The sequence below is a fragment of the Alligator mississippiensis genome, chromosome 2 (genome assembly GCF_030867095.1).
Source record: "Alligator mississippiensis isolate rAllMis1 chromosome 2, rAllMis1, whole genome shotgun sequence".
Taxonomy (NCBI): domain Eukaryota; kingdom Metazoa; phylum Chordata; order Crocodylia; family Alligatoridae; genus Alligator; species Alligator mississippiensis.
The window spans coordinates 198,385,648-198,404,248 of NC_081825.1; the positions used below are offsets into that span (position 1 = coordinate 198,385,648).

At 43.3% G+C, this 18,601-nt stretch overlaps 1 protein-coding gene across 3 annotated transcripts in view; it reads right to left on the reverse strand.

The window, feature by feature from the left end:
• SBF2 (SET binding factor 2) overlaps positions 1-18,601 on the reverse strand; it is a 487,110-nt gene that overhangs the window by 172,558 nt on the left and 295,951 nt on the right. For all 3 annotated transcript variants that reach the window (XM_019476811.2, XM_019476810.2, XM_059722672.1), the window contains 2 exons: positions 16,384-16,493; positions 14,408-14,557 (listed from right to left, as the gene is read on the reverse strand). In XM_019476811.2, the coding sequence (XP_019332356.1) occupies positions 14,408-14,557; positions 16,384-16,493 (260 nt within the window). The remainder of the gene's footprint in view (positions 1-14,407; positions 14,558-16,383; positions 16,494-18,601) is intronic.

An 18,601-nucleotide genomic window follows, 5' to 3' on the forward strand; every position in this document is an offset into this window, starting at 1 on the left:
TCTTTCCGAACCTCTCTGAATCAATTTGGAGGGTTCTGATATGATTCAGAGAGATTAAAGGGTCTCCTGATTTGATTCACATTTGGAGATTCGGCCACCAAATTGGGCTGACTCTCCGCTGAATCGAATCAGGGACCGAAGCTTTGCACAGCCCTAACCAGCATCATATTGCACTATTGTTTCCTATGCTTTGAATGCAAAACTTCTTTTAATACTACCCAAGCTGGATTTGCATCAAAGCATCATGCTGCTGACTCACGCTACGTGTGATCCACTAAAATCCTTAGAAAACAGAGACCCATAGTAAGAGAGAGATTAAAAGGATCAAGTTCATAATACTTCTGTTTTTAAATTAAGTTTTAAATATTTTAAAAGGAACAAGTTCATAATACTTCTGTTTTTAAATTAAGTTTTAAATATTTTAGAAAACAATATTGAGAACTGAAGAAGAGAAGAAGGATCAAAGTGTCTGCTTGCTGACACCATAAATGGACACAATATTCTAATAGTAGTAGTACACATACAAATACTACGTATAGAGGACTAGTGATAGGTGAAAGTAAGTATATTAATGTATTCTTAGTAGCAAAACCCCCCAGGTTTTTCTTCTTTTTAATTATTATTTAAAAATACATTCCCCTCCCCTTCCTCAACTGTTTCTGACTTTCTCTCCACCCTCTCTGTCCTTTATACGTAGTTATGATAAAGCATAGTTGTTAAAACATAGAATAAGCTTTTGTATGCCACTACTGTAACAAGCTCCTTTTTGTCCATGTATTGTTGTAAATAGTGCCTTATTATTTTCATAATGATTTTTACTGTTTTATATTATATTCCTATTATGTCTGTATTGATTTTTACTGTTTTATATTGATATTGTATGATTTAGGCCTGTTTCTGTAAGTTAGCCAAAGTAATGTCAAGTCTCCATCTTGGCTTGTCAAGTCTCCATTTTGTGTCCTCTGCTCAGGCATACCCTATTGTAATTGTGTTGCAACTGTGACTCATACCTACCCCTCCCATGTAAATTGGTTCCTGGATTAATGAGAGTGCTCGAGACATAATGGCAGCAGGCCTAAAAATAGCTCCTGCTGAATGACCAGACTATCAGCTTAACAACCCTACCACCACCTTGCATTGACTCTCTCTGAAACCACAGACCTACTCCCAGGACCAGAGACAAAACTCAATATTTTAAAAGATAAAGACCCTCTGAGAAAACAGCAGCATGGAAATAAAGAATAGAATAGAAATCAGCAACTCCACCATTGCATCCCACTGGACAGTGAGGACACCTGGAACTGCATGACTTCATCTGAACAGGACTGGCCCTTGCCTGGGCATGTCCTCCTCATAGGAGTCACAGGTAGCCCACCCCTATAAAAGGCGTGATAGAGTGTGACGTCCTTGGGACACCCTCTCTATCCGGACCAGCACTACTCCACACCACCTATCCACCTAGAGGCCCTGCCAGTGACAGGACAACACCTCGCTAGAGAAGACCCTGACTGGCCATCAAGGATCAACTCTCAGCCTGGGATAGGTAGCTATCACCCACATCTTCCGTCCAAGCAAGGAACCTGAATTCTGTTTCTTCATACCTTGACTTCAATCCCTCTACCAAGCCTCTTCCCTCCTGCTACCATTGTGTGAGCATGTGTGTGTGTGTGCGTGTGTGTGGGTCAGTAACTTTGTGGGCTGTATAGTGTGTTGCCTAATAAAACTGATATTTTTGGATCCCTGAGTTGGGTTTTGTCTTACTGACCTCCAGGCTTCTCTGCCCGTTTCCTGCTCCCCCGAGCTCACTGCTGCTCCATCACCTCCACCTCTCCTGACCTCCCAGCTTCTCTGCTGGCTTCCTGCTTCCCCGGCTCACCGCTGCTCCACCACCTCCACCTCCTGGCTTTCAGCTTTCTTTCCCTGGCTCTTATCTGCCTCCACCTCCTGGCTCTCTACCCCAGCTTTCCCTGCCGCCTCTCTGGCTTCTCTATCAGCTCTTCCTCCCACACCACAGCTTCCTACCTTCACCTCTGCTGCCTCTGCTCTCTCGGGTTCATGGCCCATCTTCACCGCCTCCTCCACCCAGGGCCCCAAGTGCCCCCTAGTCACCAAGCACCCCAATTACCCCCAAGTGCCCCCTAGTGTTGACACACACAGCCACTGAAGTGCGTGTATGTCTGTATGTGTGTGGACCCATAGTGTCATATGTGCAGTGTGTGTGTGTGTGTGTGTGTGTGTGTGTATAATTTGTGTCTCACCCTCCCACCTAACAGCGCAATATTGAGATCCCAAGCGTTGATCTGGCGCATGTCAAGTCAACACTTTCACCATTCTGCATGCACTAAAGAAAAAAATACATTAACCGATTTATATTTTATATCACAAATTAACATGCTAAACTGTTTGGAGTCCTCCAATAGTAACACTGATTTAATACTTGGTATCTGTACTGAGACTCCTAAAACTGATGCTAGATAGTGGTGATAGCAAAATTGTCCAGGATATTAATGTTACAATAAAATACTATGAGTCAGTGATGGCAATTTACCCTTAAAGTGTAATAAATATGTTTTATGCACAGACACAATTCAAGTACTATGACCAGTTTCACTTTAACTTAAATTTCACATCTTGCTTAAGCCATCACTTAGCTCTTGAAGTACCAAAAAGGCAGGATTCTACTAATAGTTATCATTTTTTACTCTATGTTCTTGCATGTGCAATTCTTGCCTTTGTAGCATTCCTCCACATGGTATTTTCCTGAACTACAACAGTACAGTAAGTTTTACAACAGAAACACACACTTCACTTTGGAAGACTGATTTTGAAGGAAGTCCAAATAATTAATAAGAAAGGAAAGAACTGAAGTACAAAACTCAGTATCTGTTGCTATATTCTTTATTTTACCAACACAATAAAAGCCACTGTATTGAAGTCCACTAGTGTAAGCAGCCTTGAATTAGATCCCACAGTCCATGAATTCACAAAGACTTAAATTTGTTAGCGTAGTAATGTATTCTAATTTCTTTTAAATAAAAGCATTCACATCTTAAATCTCAACTATCATCAACTTGCAAAATTAGAGAACTTTTTACTTATGAGAGCATGGATTGTATTAATGAAAATACCACAAAACTAAATCATTGTAGGTGCCACATACCACTGCATTTTAAGAAATAACCTCCAGACCACATTGGATCTTTTTGGAGAAGCCATTGGATCTTTTTGGAGAAGCCAACTGAACTTTGGGCCTGTTTTTCAACATCAAGAAGACTATAGTGCTCTATCAGCCTGCCCTGGGCCTCAAATGTGACTCCCTTCTCCAAATTACCATTGAGGAAAAGACCCTGGAGGTAATCAAGCACTTCCTCTACCTTGGTAGCCTCCTCTCTCAGAGAGTGAACATTGATTCAGCACAGGATCTGGTAAGCAAATGCCTCCTTTGGGAAATTGCTTTGGTGTGTCTTTATTCATTGCAATCTAAGGAAAAACATCAAGATCCAGGTCTACAATGCAGTCACTCCCCCCACTTTCCTCTACAGACATGAAACATGGGTGACCTACCATCATTATATCAAGAGTCTCACGATGACTCCAGAAAAACTTCCATATGAAATAGGAAAATCACTGCATAAACACCAGCATCCTTGCTGAAGTCAATGTTACCAGCATTAAATTGGGAATCCTCAAGCACCAACTTTACTGGGCTGGGCATTGTGTGCAAAAGTCTAACTCTTGTCTCCCAAAACAAGTGCTCTGCTCCCAGCTTAGTAATGGCCTCAGATCTCACAGTGGCCATAGGAAACGCTACAGGGACACATTGAAGGCATACCTCAAGAAAATGGCTGCTCATGTCAAGACCTGGGAGGAGCTTGCTCCTGACCAACTCCAATGACACCGCAACCTCAAACAAGTGGCTGCCTGTTTTGAGATAAAGCATCTCACCCTCAAAGCAGAGAAGAGAGAGCAGAGGAAGGAAAGGAGCCAAGGAGAGAAATCCTGGCCTACAGCCTACCTGCACCTTCAGACCTGCAACTTCTGTGGATGGGTCTGTGGCTCAAGGATTGGACTATAAAGTCACCTCAACACTCATCAATGAAAGATCCTTGAATAAAGGGATTGCCAACAACAACAAATACAAATTAGCCAGTGTGCAGTGCTTCAGAAATACTAACCTGCAAGAAGCAGCACAGTATAACTGGGGGCTCCTCTACATATGCAGGTAAAGGCACGATGGGATCTAATGCATGGCCCACATAATCACACCTCCTGCCATGCTTCACATACATGGCAGGAGGCGTGACTGTGGGATCACAAATCAGATCTCATAATGCCTATTGGTGGTGAAGGGAGAATTTGATTCTAGGCTTCCCCAGCACTGGCAAGAAGCAAATTCCTGTGGCTGGAAGCCTCCTCAGCAGATAGGGCTCCCAGCTGCAGTGATACACTACTCATCCCTGCAGCTGGAAGACCAGCTGCTGTGATCTCGTAGCTGTGGGGGTTAGATAGAGGTGCACTGATATATCAGTCCATAGCTTATTGGCACCAATAGAAGGACAATTGACATTATTGGCAATTGACTTTTTTTGACCAGTGTAGCCAGTAATGTCACCAATAAATGCCATTTGCATGTGCACAACCGCAATATGTATGTAACAGCGACGCAGCTGCAACGCGGTTACTAAAATGAGGGAGCAGCTGTCGGAGATGAAGACATCCCAGAAACTGACGAATAACCTCAGGCAGCCAATACGGAGCCAGGAAAGTGAAAATAAATAGGATAGGAAACTTCCCAAAGGTGCCTTCGGGCACACACTCATGAAGAGGAACCAGAAGGAACACGCTCCTAGATGAAATTGGGAGTTTTGAGGGGGAATTGAGACGTCCTTTCCCTGGATTGCGTCCTACCTGGAGAAGACAGCCTTGGCGGTGAGTGAAAAACGGAGCAGCGGTGCAGGAGCAACCCCCGCAGCTCCGAGGGCTCAGCGGGGGAATTCCCCGAGCGAGGGGAGGGAGAAGAGGAAGGAAGAGGCAGAGAGAAGAAGGGCGAAGAAGCCCCGACATTGCCCTGTAGCCCCTGTAACGCCAATCTCGCTCCGGAGGGGTGAGGGGAAGCAGAGACTGCAGAAAGCGAAAGGAAAGGAAACTGACGAAGCCAGGCTTCATAAGCCGGCACAAGTCGCAGGCTGGGAATCCCGATTGGCGGCAGTCAGCCATTAATTGCCTTGTTAACGGATGATTATTGAATAACGAGCACACAAGTGGCCCTGCGTTGCTCCTAGATGGCAGACAGTGAGAACCCGGTGGCAAGAGACAGCGAGAGAGCCAGACTAACTGTAATAAAGCACTTGTAATTAAGACCTGACCCGAGTGTTTATTACCGGGGTACTGGTACCTAACAACTGTTCCTCCCCCCCACAAATTGTATTTAGACCAAGTCATGGCAGGCGGGAACAGGGGGAGCTACCAGAGAACCGGGTACCCAGGACAGATGTTCGGTCACAATGTACATGGCCAGGAATGCAGCCTGGCATCTTGGAGAGCAACCACTGGCCAGTAAGTCTGTGGGGGGAAGGGATATGGGGCAGAAGGGGCATGGGGGCGTAGATCGAGGCCCCCATAGTGAGGGAGTGGGGCTGAGGCTGCCTAGCCAGGCAGGAGTGGGGACGGAGACATGGGTGGCTTATCCAGGGGGCAGCTTCTGGCTATGTGCCCCCCCGAGGGAGGCATGGGTGTCATGTGTGTGTGGGGTGAGGGCGGGCTGCCCACTGTGGGCTCAGGGCCAAGGGCTGTGTCGGCCTCTTCCCAGTAGGGGGGCTGGGCTCAGGGCAGGCAGGGGTGAGGCATGGCAGGAGGTGGTGCTGGGAGTGGGGGGCTACAAGGATGCTATGGTGAATTTTGGGGTGGCTGTAGCCCACCCCTTAAGCCCCCTCCCAGCACTACTGCTGCCCCAAGCACAGCCCCAGCTCAGCCCCCCACTGGTAAGAGGCCAGCATAGCCTCTGGTCCTGAGCCTGCAGTGGACAACCTGCCCTCTCCCTGAGCACAAATCCAGGGGGCACATGCCCCGATGCTGTCCTCAGTGGTGTGCATACTGGCAGGGAGCCAACCCCTCCCTCCACCCTCCTGCGCCCCCCCTATGAGCTGGCCATGGCTCCATCCTGAGCTCTGCCCCTGCCCCAGACACACTCCCTCCCTCATTGTGGGGGCCTCAATCTGCCCCATGCCCCTTCCCTCTCCCATGCCCCTTCCCCTACACAGACTTACCAGCTGAATGCTGCTCTTCAAGCTGAGGGGCTGCATATTGGCAATTGGATCAGTATCGGCTGATATGGCTAGCTAATAATCAGTATCGGCTAAAAAAATCTTTATTGTTGTGCCCCTAGTGGGGGTGCATGGTGTGATCCTGTGGCTAAGAGATCACAGCAAATGCAGTCTCCCAGCTGCAGGGGTGCATGGGGCACCCCCGCAGTTGGAAGCCCTGTCAGCTAGAACTTCTTAGGCTTGGGAGTGCATATGGGGTCTCTGAGCTGGGAGCTCCAATCAGCTGATGGGGCTCCTAGCCCCAAGGGCATAGGCTACACATACAAATTAAAGCTTGATAGAAACCAGCTATAAAGTTATTATACATTTTACAGCAATAACTTTATAGCTGGTCAGACCTCTTTAGTGCACCATAGTTAATTGGTAGCAAGGGTGGGCCGAGCGGGGACTGCCCACAGGCAGCTGCAATGGTGTCGGCAGCGGGGGTGTGTGTGTGGGGGGGTGGCAAGTGGCAACTGCCCACAGATGCTGGTGGCAGCATTGGCACTGGCCAATCTCAGGGGCAGCACATGCCCTCCCTGTGCCGGGCCTGCTACTATGGAGCAGCTACTCTGTAGCTTTTAATTACACTTCTGAAGAGTAGTAGAGACTCCAGAATGTGTTCTTGCTACAGAGGCCACTTGTCCATGTCATTAGCATAGTTTGTTAATCCATAGGCTACATTTCTACCCTTTTCTCACCCACACACTAGAGGTCTGTATTCTTCCCTGCAACTTTTTTACATCCTTTCCCCTCCAGGAACTGGTATAGATTTACTCCTGAAAACATACTTACATTGAGCTGCTTTGCCTAAGAATCCTTGCATCTTAAAAGCAGTGATAGAATGGCAAGGAACATCAATTATTTATAGTCGGCATTATAGAAAAAAAAATCTTTCAACAGAGTAATTATACAAAAACTTATGTTTAACATAAATATGCACAATCCTACACAGACAACTATGAAACAGACATCACCTCATAAATCAGTTTAAACAACTCCCATCTCTTCAAATTTGGAAATAGATAGTGTTTCAAACACAGCTATTTCCATGTAATTATTTCCATATTCCAAGTGAATGGAAGCATTTAGGCAGGTTTATGAGCTGATCTTACTTTTGAGTGACAGACAAATGCACAGGAGAAGGGCTATGTGTTTTGTAAACCATTTTTTTTATTGAATTGGCATAAAAACAGCTGGATAATGGAAATAAACAAACTCAAAGTGGTAATCATATGCTGTCTTATGTATTTTGGCAAAACTCCTATGTTTAGGACAGAGCATCTCTGGGATACAGACAGCAATAATTATTATTTAAGGTTTTTGAATTACTATTATCTAGATTTTTGTTCATTTTGACTAATATTTCTCGTCTAAAACAAAATTACAGATGTTTGGACTCTCTGCCATGGAACTCTCAGTGCTTTAGTAAAAATGTTCAGAATGTTAACTTAGACCCTGAAAAGTACAATGTTGCTCAAAAAAACCATAAAAGTTGATAAACCCCATGATGATCATAAATAACAGATTAAAAGCTAGGTTATCACCTCTGAGCCTAGGCATAACTGGAAAAGGCTTTTGTAGAACATTCAATATTAGCAAGTGTTTGAGATGTGAAGAATACTACTTCTGGAGTTTTAACTATGACAAATGTAGTACACCAGGGCTGTCCAATTTAGTGGTTGAGGGCTGTACATCCTGCATGCAGCATCAGTGGGGCAAGGAGCTTCCTGAAGCACTGAGCATATGTGGGTGCTCCTTACTCCCAGCTGCAACAGGCATGCGGGCACTTTTTACTGCCACTGCACTGGGCACATGGGCACTCCCCCTACTCCTTGTTGTACCAAGGACAAGGCCAGTCCCTGCTCCTTGCTGTACTAGGCAAGCAGGCACTCCCTACTACCTGCTGCATTGGGCACATGAGTGCTCCCTACCCCAACTACACTGGGCATGTAGGCAGTCCCTACTCCTCCTGCATCAGGTGTGTGGGCAGTCCCTACCCTTCACTGCGCTGGGCACATGGGTGCTCTCTACCTCCTGCTTCACCAAACATACAGGCACAGGTGCCCCAGCCCCACCATCTCCCCAGGTGTGGGCTCTTCCACCCTACTGGTGCCACATGCAATGGGCTTCCCCAACACATGGGCTACATCATACCTCTGTGCCTTACCCCCTGCAGTGAGGCAGGAAGCAAAATCCAGAGGAAGGTGGGGAGCCCAGAGCCTCCAGTTTCTGCTGCTACAGCTGGAGGAACTTGAGGGCCACAATCTAACCCCTTGAGGACTACATAGCTAGCAGGGGTTATTGCAGGGCTCTTGGCACAGCTTTATGAGTGCTCGTGGTGCTCAGGCCAGGTGCCAGATGATTGGAAGATAGCCAATGTGGTCCCCATCTTTAAAAAAGGGAGGAGGGAGGACCCGGGCAACTATAGGCCTGTCAGTCTTACCTCAATCCTGGGGAAACTCTTTGAGAAGATCATTAAGGAGCACATCTGTGATGGGCCGGCATCAGGGATGATGCTCAAGGGCAACCAGCATGGTTTCATTAGGGGCAGGTCATGTCAGACCAACCTGATTGCCTTTTATGATCAGGTCACAAAAGCATTGGATGCAGGTGTCACTGTGGATGTAGTCTTTCTGGACTTCAGCAAGGCCTTTGACACTGTCGACCACCCCATCCTCATTAAAAAACTAGGCGACTGTGGCATCGATGCCTACACGATCAGATGGATTGCAAATTGACTGAAGGGTCATACTCAAAGGGTGGTGGTGGATGGGTCATATTTGACCTGGGGGGAAGTGGGCAGCGGAGTCCCCCAGGGCTCGGTCCTTGGGCCTGCACTGTTCAATTTCTTTATCAGCGATTTGGACGATGGGGTGAAAAGCAACCCGTTCAAATTTGCTGATGATAGCAAAATTTGGGGTGAGGTGGGCACGTTAGCAGGGAGGGAAAGACTGCAGAAAGACCTGGATAGGTTGCAGGGGTGGGCTAAGAAAAACAGGATGCGTTTCAATACTGACAAGTGCAGGGTGCTGCACTTGGGCAGTAGTAACCAGCAGCACACTTATAAGATGGGAAACTCCCTTCTTGAGAGCATGGAGGCAGAAAGGGATCTTGGAGTCATCATCGATTCCAAGATGACCATGGGCCAACAACGCGAGGTCACGATCGGCAGGGCTAACCGGACCTTATCGTGAATCCACAGGTGCATCTCAAGTAGGTCCAAGGAGGTGATCCTCCCCCTCTACACGACACTGGTCAGGTCGCAGCTGGAGTACTGTGTCCAGTTCTGGTCACCCCACTTCAAGAGGGATGTGGACAACATTGAGAGGGTCCAGAGGAGGGCCACCCGCATGATCCGGGGACAGCAGGGCACACCCTACAATGAGAGGCTACGGGACCTGAACCTGTTCAGCCTTTACAAGAGAAGGCTGAGGGGGGACCTTGTGACTGTCTATAAACTCACTAGGGGGGACCAGAATGGTTTGGGGGAGACCTTGTTTCCCCTAGCGCCCCCTGGGATAACAAGGAATAACAGCCACAAGTTGTTGGAGAGTAGGTTTAGATTAGACACCTGTAGGAACTACTTCACAGTTAGGGCGGCTAGGATCTGGAACCGACTTCCAAGGGAAGTGGTGCTGGCTCCTACCCAGGGGGTCTTTAAGAAGCGGCTCGATGCCTACCTGGCTGGGGTCATTTGAGCCAAGTTTTCTTCCTGCCCAGGCAGGGGGTCAGACTTGAAGATGTACAAGGTCCCTTCCGACCCTACTTCTATGATTCTATGATTCTACATATAGCCTGTGGGCTAGTAGTTGGACACTGTGATGATTCATATTCAAATTATCAGAACACACTTTACATTTACTTAAATTTACAACAAAGTCAACATAAAATACACTACTAACTTTGACAAATGATATACAACACTGGAAAAAGATATTATACATCCTAAACTATAGGGATGAACCTGAGTATTCCTTTAATCCTTCTGAAAACATAAGTGCTAAAATTTTCTTTATGATTCCTTTCACAGTATATTCATCTTATCTACCAAATATAAAATGACCTTGAATACAAGAAGAACCCCAAGAATTAAATTATATAGATAGGAAATGTATAAAATTGTTATAAGTTTCCAGATGTAGAATCGAATTATTGGAGATTTGCTTTGCTAAAGCAGTAAAAACAGATATAGGGGGTGGGAGGGATTAGATGCTCCCCTTCCCCTCGGCCCCCCCCAGCTTGTTCCACCCTGTAGGCCATTTCCACCCTCTTTACTGTCAGACCCTACTCTCCCTGAGAGCACATGGAAGTGAGAGGCACATCTGAAAACACTGACTTTGATAAACAGGCCCATAGTAATTTGCAGAGGCAGTGCAAATATGGGTATGGGTGTGCACAGAGGTAAATTACTATGGGCACCCATAAACTTAGTTTATCCAGAACTAATGCATTTTACCCTTTTTTGAAACTACTGCAAGGTTTTGCATAGGTACTCCATAAACACACTTTAAAACAGCACTTGTGTACCTTTTTATATACAGTACTAACAATGCATGATATTAATCCAAAGCCAAAAGGTTCATGATTTATCATATAGTTCATTGGGCTGTGCCCCAGCACAGTCAACAGTATTTCAAGCCATGGTTACCCCACAGCTCAGCACTGCTCAATATGGGAGTGTACTCCAGATACCTTCCACAAAGGGTCCATGTGTTAATTAGCCCCCCACTCATGACTGGAACTAGGTGCTCTTGTCATGGGTCCTAGGATGCTTCAAAAAATTTATCTGTAGATGAGGTGCAGGGCAACCTAGTTTGGCTTCACCTCATAGAGGGTGGAGTTACATTAATCATATGTACCAGGTTGAGAGAGGGTCCAAGAGAGGAGTTCTGGGTGAAGTGTTTGGGACCCCATTTGGTGATATTTCCCAGACATAAGGATGGTGAAGAATAATTGGAAATGGAAAAGAAAGGCACAGCTTAGCTGTGGGAATGAAGAAGTAAAAATGTATGCAATGTTGTAGCTCACCATGACTTGAAAAAGAGTCAGTGCTGAGGGGATCTGAGTACAATGGGCACCATGATATATCTTATTTAGATTATGCTAGGTTCCCATCAGCATGCACCATGACCATGATGGTGGCAGGGGAAGTACACTGACTAAGGTAACACAATTAAAATGGCTCTGTGTAGTGAAGGGTTGCACCCTTGTCTGCTTGCAGACAGGACTCCCTATGACAGCCTCATAGTTAGCATCCCACTGGCCAGATTTCAGTGGGAGGATCTCAGATACATGCTGTCTTTACAGAAATGGGAGACTTCCCTAGAGCTTAATCCTGCAGCCATATGGCTGAGAGCAAGGAAAACTCGGGGGCATCTGAACTCCAAGCTTCGAGGCTTGGGCCTGCACGTAGGATACCCGCCAAACGATTTGGAAGCCCTAGGCACGGGGGGAGGATGTTTGCCAGTAGTAGCGTCAACTATGGTTCTTCAATGACTCATAGGCTTGAAATTGATTTGGGTGATTTGACTTGGAACACAAAACATTTTCTTAAAAAAAAAAAAAATGTTTGCCCAATATGGGCCATGTGTTTTATAGTCGCGCTCAGTATCAGTTGCATTTAGTCAACTTCCTAGTCAGTTTCCATTACTGAGCACATGTTGCTTCTGGCAGCAGTTTAATGATAGACAATATATTTAATGAGGTTTCCTTGTATGTGAATGTAAGAAGAAGAGCTCCCTCCTGCCCCATGCTGACTGGGGACAAAAACACGTGTCCTATATTTGAGCAAATATGGTATTTATGAGAATCAAATCCCAATGTAAGAGCTTATACTAAGAACATCCTTAAAAGAAGTAGCTATCAGAATTCAAATTGACAAACATGTTTGCTTCCATGTATTAAAGAACCTAAAAAGCTGATATTTGGAGGCCTTTTCCTTCTCTTTTTAAAATACATATTACACTGTAACTTAAATCTTTTATAGTTTTAAAAGGCATAAAATGTCAGAGATACAATTACTCACAACAAATATCACATTCTAAATGTAAAACAATTATTACATTTTCAGATTATAGGCTGAAAAGCTGAAGGTTTTAGTTCTACATATCTAGCAAAAAATACCTCTAAAATGGACCAAACTGTTCAAATAAAGGTAAAAAATCATGAGCTATATTTTTTATTTATTTTTACTAGAACTGGCTATTGAGACTTTGGCTACTCATTATACGATGCATTTTAAATATTTATTGTTCAGTTCATTGCCTAAGCAAACTAAAAATAGACTTGGAAAGCACCTTTAACACATGAGGATATCACAAATGACAAACAGAAGCTCCAGCATAAATTCGGATAACAAAGACTACACTTTTCTTCTCCACTGACTATTTTTGCACTGATAATGTAATTAGCATTTACTGTCAAAAGCTCTGCAGATTTACTTTTCTTTTGTTGCAAATGAGGCCTGTTGAGTGAGAGGGTAAATTTAATGTTTTGCTGTGGTTGGTGAAAGCTTTATCAAAGACTAACTGATTGTACAAGCGTAAAGACATAAGGGTGCCTGAAAAAACTCCATGTTTTATTAACTAGACCATACGTGTATCAGCAGCTTAGAAATGGATTGGGGAAGCTATCAGTGCATAATGGAAAACAGGAACTCATGTATAATATATTAAACCAAATCACTTTTGTGAAATAAAAGCTAACGTCTTTACAATGGAGCCAACATTTTCTCTTTAGCAAATAATTCTTGCTATGAAACACTTTGACTGTCTTTGATATGCAAGATGGCAAATTCACTTCTTTACTGAAGTTCAGTTGTTAAAGGTGATACTCTAAATCAGCGTTTCTCAACTGGTGAATATTCAAAAGGGTCACAAGCAGGTCCCCAGAAAAAACACAGAAAGCATGGGTTTCACCTTGCAGGCTGGCAGCATTCCAATCTACAAGTGGCTGCTTGGGGTGATTGGAGGCAATGGGCACATGTGCATCTGTGCGTGCAGATGCATGGTGCTAGCACAGAGTGAGCCTGGGTCATGGGAGCAGCCCCAGCTACTGGACGCAGAAAAGTGAATGGGAAGCAGGGGATGGAAGTCCAAGGGACTGTCCAGAAGGCTGGGAGGGGTGTATGTGTGCACACATGCATCTACCTGCTGGCGCTGGGGACAGTGGCCAGGTGCAGGCCTGCAGCAGGGCACGGGGAGCGGGGCTGGGGGGAGAAGATGGTTGGCCCTTCAGCAGGGGAAGGAGGTGGGGGCAGTCCTTCACAGTGAGGAGCTGTGTGCCTGGTCTGGAGACAAGGGTCAGTGCCACTACACGTGGGGCCCATGCTCGCTGCTCGTGCTCTGGCCTAAGCAGGACAGAGGCAGCTGGGGCCCCCTCTGGCAGGGCTGGGGGGGGGGAGGGCAGAGGACTGCAGATCAGGAGTGAGGAGCATCACTAGGGCCCAGGAGGCAGGGGACTGAGGGTCAAGCACCAGCAGGGCCAGGGGGTGTGGGTCAGGACAAGCCATCAATCTTGGCAAATGGGTCCCTGGTACAAAAAAGGTTGTGAACCACTGCTCTGAATGATATTGTATCAATGAACTGGCAAAATTCACTGGGTAGTGAAAGGCCTTGTGCTTTTATCCAACTGGATAGCACTGTTTAGAACCAGTGAATATCACCATGCAGGGTCATAAAAGAACACACAAGCTAGCTCATATAATATATAGAAAGCAGATTAGATAAACAGATCTACAGATCTGAGCTTCAGACCAACTAAGACTGTTTTGAATAACAATTTCTATGGAGGCTGGGACCATGGTTATTTTTTTAATTAAAATTTTAAAATAAAAAAAACACTTTTTCCAATACAAATGGAAAGGAGGCTTTGACATCATGTAGACTTCTTTCCAAATACAGATACATTTGGCCAGAGCAATGTGGATCTTGGCTCATTATCTTCTCAGCTGCAAAACAGCTAAAAACTTCACTGACAGGTAATATGTTACATTTTCTACAGTATACTGTCCCCCAATGTTTTTCCTACATCTTCATTAACATCATTTTATTTAAAATAACAAAGGAGATCTGTAAAAGGACATAAAAAGAAATGTAATGTACCTGTAAAGCACAGTTCATCATCCTCACAATGTAGTCAAACTGCTGATGGTCCAATATTGCTCGATTTTGCTTAACATGAAGGCTTAACTCCCGTGTCAGGCACTGTCGAGCTGCCTTTCCTTTTAGGGCTCTCAGTGTAGCAGGCAAGGTCTACAGACAAGAAAATCTAACCTCAGTGAAATGAAGGGCCAAAAAATATTGACTGTCATTAATTCTCTGTCAAGACATTGCAAACAAAGATTTAGTAAATGAAAACTCCAAAATGAATTCAAAACTTCATCCTCACACTCATTTTAACATACCTCAAGCTAACCCAGTTACTAAGCTTTAAGCTCTCCCTGCTTTTTTTTTATGCATCATTAATAAACAGCATAAATGTCCTACTAAATCTCTAAGCAGAAGAAATGTTGAGGCCAGTAATAAAACGAATATGAAATTGGAGTCAGATTCTTGTGCAAATGTTCTTGTGAACATCCTGTTTCTCTGGAACAAGAAGGGCCAGGTCTTAAACTAGCAATGCCTATTAAAACCTACTGAACATGTGTCCTGATATGTGGTGAGTTTTCAGCATGATTTTGGGATGGACACATTTCTCACAAGTAGTAGAACTACAAATGTATTAGGCACTTTGTGCTACATGATCATTATATCATGCCATCTTGCATTCTGCATAACATACATAGTTTATAGGAGGAATCTATTTAAAAATATTTGAGAGCATTCTTTTACTGGTACTTTTTCCATTTCCTCTTCACTTACAAATCCAAGAGTACCAGCTAAGTAATTCTGCTGTACAGGCTTGAAATGATCCTCAAAGTATTTACATAGCTCCTAAATTTTTAGAAATCTCAACAGATTTCCTAACAATCTTTCCAGACAGCACAATATATAGCCTGCAAATGGCAGATGCTAGGACTGAATTCACAATGGATCTTGAGGAAACAGACTAAAACTGCTTCTAGTCCACAACTTAATACTGTCTAGCATGAACAGTTTTGTAAAATTTGGAAAGCAAATTCCACCAAATCTAATGAATGTGAACGCAGTTAAATTTATAGCGTTACTCCTTCCTCCAGCTCTTAAGTACAGCTGTTTGATGATGCTTAGAGATTTGGAGTATTAGAAACAAAACTCAGAAAAGAAAGATTTGTAGGAAGAATGCAGGTGAAGAAGTCTAAGTTGCATGAAATGTATTTCACACATATGCACAAGACAGACACAGACACACACAGATGCATGCAAAACTGAAAAAACAGAAACAAAGTTCTAGCTTTGTTTTTTGGATTACAGTTACAATTCATTTGGCTTTCTTTCCTAAACTTTATATAAAAAACTGTTATGGTGTGGAATTAATAGCTGTAAAATTCCATGGATAAAATCCATAAAATTAGCCATATCTAGAGGCAGAAATAATAAGAATGCCAAGTATAACAATTCTGGAAGGTCACACATTTTAGTAACAGTGAACAAGCCAACTATTTAAATACAACCCTAAATGCTATACACTGTATTAACAGTATCATTTTTGTAATAGATAGGAATTAGCTTCATTGAAAAGTTCAAAAGAGGACCTGGTGGCAAATAACGATGTCACTAGGTCTGTGTTTTGTTTATATTCTTTGTAACTGGAACTTTTCTGTTTCATGAACTTTTAAAAACCTGTATGGAAAATAATATGTGGTGAATAGAGTCAAAATGATTAGGCAAAAATGAACATGTATTCACTAAATATTATACACAGGCCCTTAGAAGGTACAACTACACGCAAGCATACACACTGGATTTAAACAATTTTGTGGGTTTACTGGTTACATGCATTATCATTCATTTCAATGAATGAAACAGTAAATGAACATTAGAAAAACAAGTTTCAGAAATCTGACACGAGTTTGCAAGAAGATCAATTAATCACTTATTTGGTCATTTAACTTGGAAGCGGTGAATGCTTATTAAGGAAAGTTAACTTTTTAAATTACCTTTTCAGTCTCCAAAAATTTATTTTCAAATATGAATGAGATGCAGTTTCTAACAACTTCAAGCCTTTGTGCACTGTTGAAAACTGTACTTCCCTTTTCCATTATAGAAACTAAGGAGGAAAGAAAAGTATACATGTGGATCAGTTTTATGGCAAGTAGAGAGTAGTCACAAAATTCTTAACATTTCTTTAAGTCAGTTGACCTTAGACATGTATGAGAAACATATTGGAAACTGAAGTAGCCTTTAAAAATATTTGCTCATTCTTGTTTTTCTTCATTCACGTTGCCTGTAATTGACTTGTGATGGTGCCCTGAATTTTAACTGGTTCTCTTTATTTCTGGTTTTGGTTGTTTTATAGACAGCCAGATTCTGACTCAAGAAACTAAATATAATTGTGTTAACATACAAACAGATTGTTTTTTCAAGATCACAATCTTAACCACTATGGCATGAAAAAGTGAATTCTATTTCCATCTTGCTACAGCAACTCACTGAATTAGTATATAATCTTTTCTTCAACTTTGTTTTACTATGTTAATCATATTTTTAACTCGCATTTCATTTGTGTTTAATTTTCCTTTTCTACGAATCTAGTTGCCTTACAAAAATATATTTGCTATGCTGAATTTGCTAGCTTTTCTAAGTTTTAAAACCAAGAAAATACAATTGTTAATTTATTAAGCCTCATTTTCTCATCTGCTGTATGTAAAGCAATTGCAGGGTTCCACATTTACTTAGCCTTTAAATAAACAAAACATGTAAACCATTTACAAACTAAACGTACAGCTTGGTATCAATGTTTCTATCATAGCATCCATTAAAGAAAACATAAGTCTTCTATGCAACCTGATGCATCTTTCTATTAATATCCATAATTTTCATGAGAGTATCTTCCACTCAAAAGCATGCAAACAAACACAAACATTTGGGGCATTCATATTTTCCTGCAGACAGTGCAGAATTCATTTAGATTGTATCTGTCCCTTAGAAGAGACCTCTCTTTTGATTATACAAGTTAACAATAAAAGGTTTCCTGATAAAAGAAACTTAAGTTAACTTTATTAATTCACAACTCACTATTCTCTTAGATACTTTCTCAGAAGAATCGAGAATCTAAAGCAGGGGGCTCTACTTGTGGGCCAGATCTGGCCCCCAGCGCCAAGTCATTCAGTCTGCCGGGCTCCCCAGGGATCTGCAGGAAGCCCGTGGGCCATGGCCCTGCATGCTACATAGAGTGTACAGGGTGGCAGAGGGCCCGATTTTGGCAAGCAGTGCCTGGGCAAAGCCCCCAGAACATGATCCTGGCCAGGTGGAGGTGGTACAGACCCTGCAAAGCCCGATCCCAGATGGATGGGAAGGGGTATGGACCCCCAAGCCACCTCCACCCAGCCAAGTTTGGGACCCAGGGCCTTATGCCACCTCCAACCATCCTCTATCCATTAGGACTGGGTCATGCACTTTCCCAATGCAGTCAGGATTGGGCTATGGTTGGGCGGAATCCCAGGGTGCAATCTGCACAGGGGCAGCATGGTAATCGATCCAGTCTATGGACCAGCCCTGCACATTTATTTGGCCTGTGGGGCCAAAATTCTGTGCACTACTGATCTAAAGGAATCCATGGTTTGTAATGAAAATTTCCAACTCAGACCTCCTACCTAGAATCTGATTTATTTCATTTCAATTTTAGAGATTCTTTAAGACAGCCTTTGTTCTGAACTCACAAGAAACTTTAGTATTTAAGATCTATCATTCACATTCTCTCTCCTCTCTTTTTCTACACAGAAAAGAATGCCATGCCATGCCATAGACATAGGAACAAAATATGCTTTTTCCCCCCATGTAAAATTAATAGTTCCTGCATGTGCTGACATAACAAATAAGAGAAAAAAGAATTAATGTAATAAGCTGTACAAGGAGAAAGCTACAATGTCATGAAGTCAAGGCAAGTTTCTCATTTATTTTGAAAACTTTTACTTTCATTTATTCCAAGATTTTTAAGGTACTGAACTTCCAGAACTTTTGAAATCAACTCATTATCTAATTGATAAATCGAGAACCAGATTCCTTGATACATTAATTATACTCTCAAGTAATTAAAATAGGAATTCTTTTAATACTTTCTGCCCACCCAGTTAAATTTCTATGACACATTTTACTTCAAGTAGAGGCTTCCATTCTACCATGGATTCAAAGATAAAAACTAGTTATCAAGGGAAC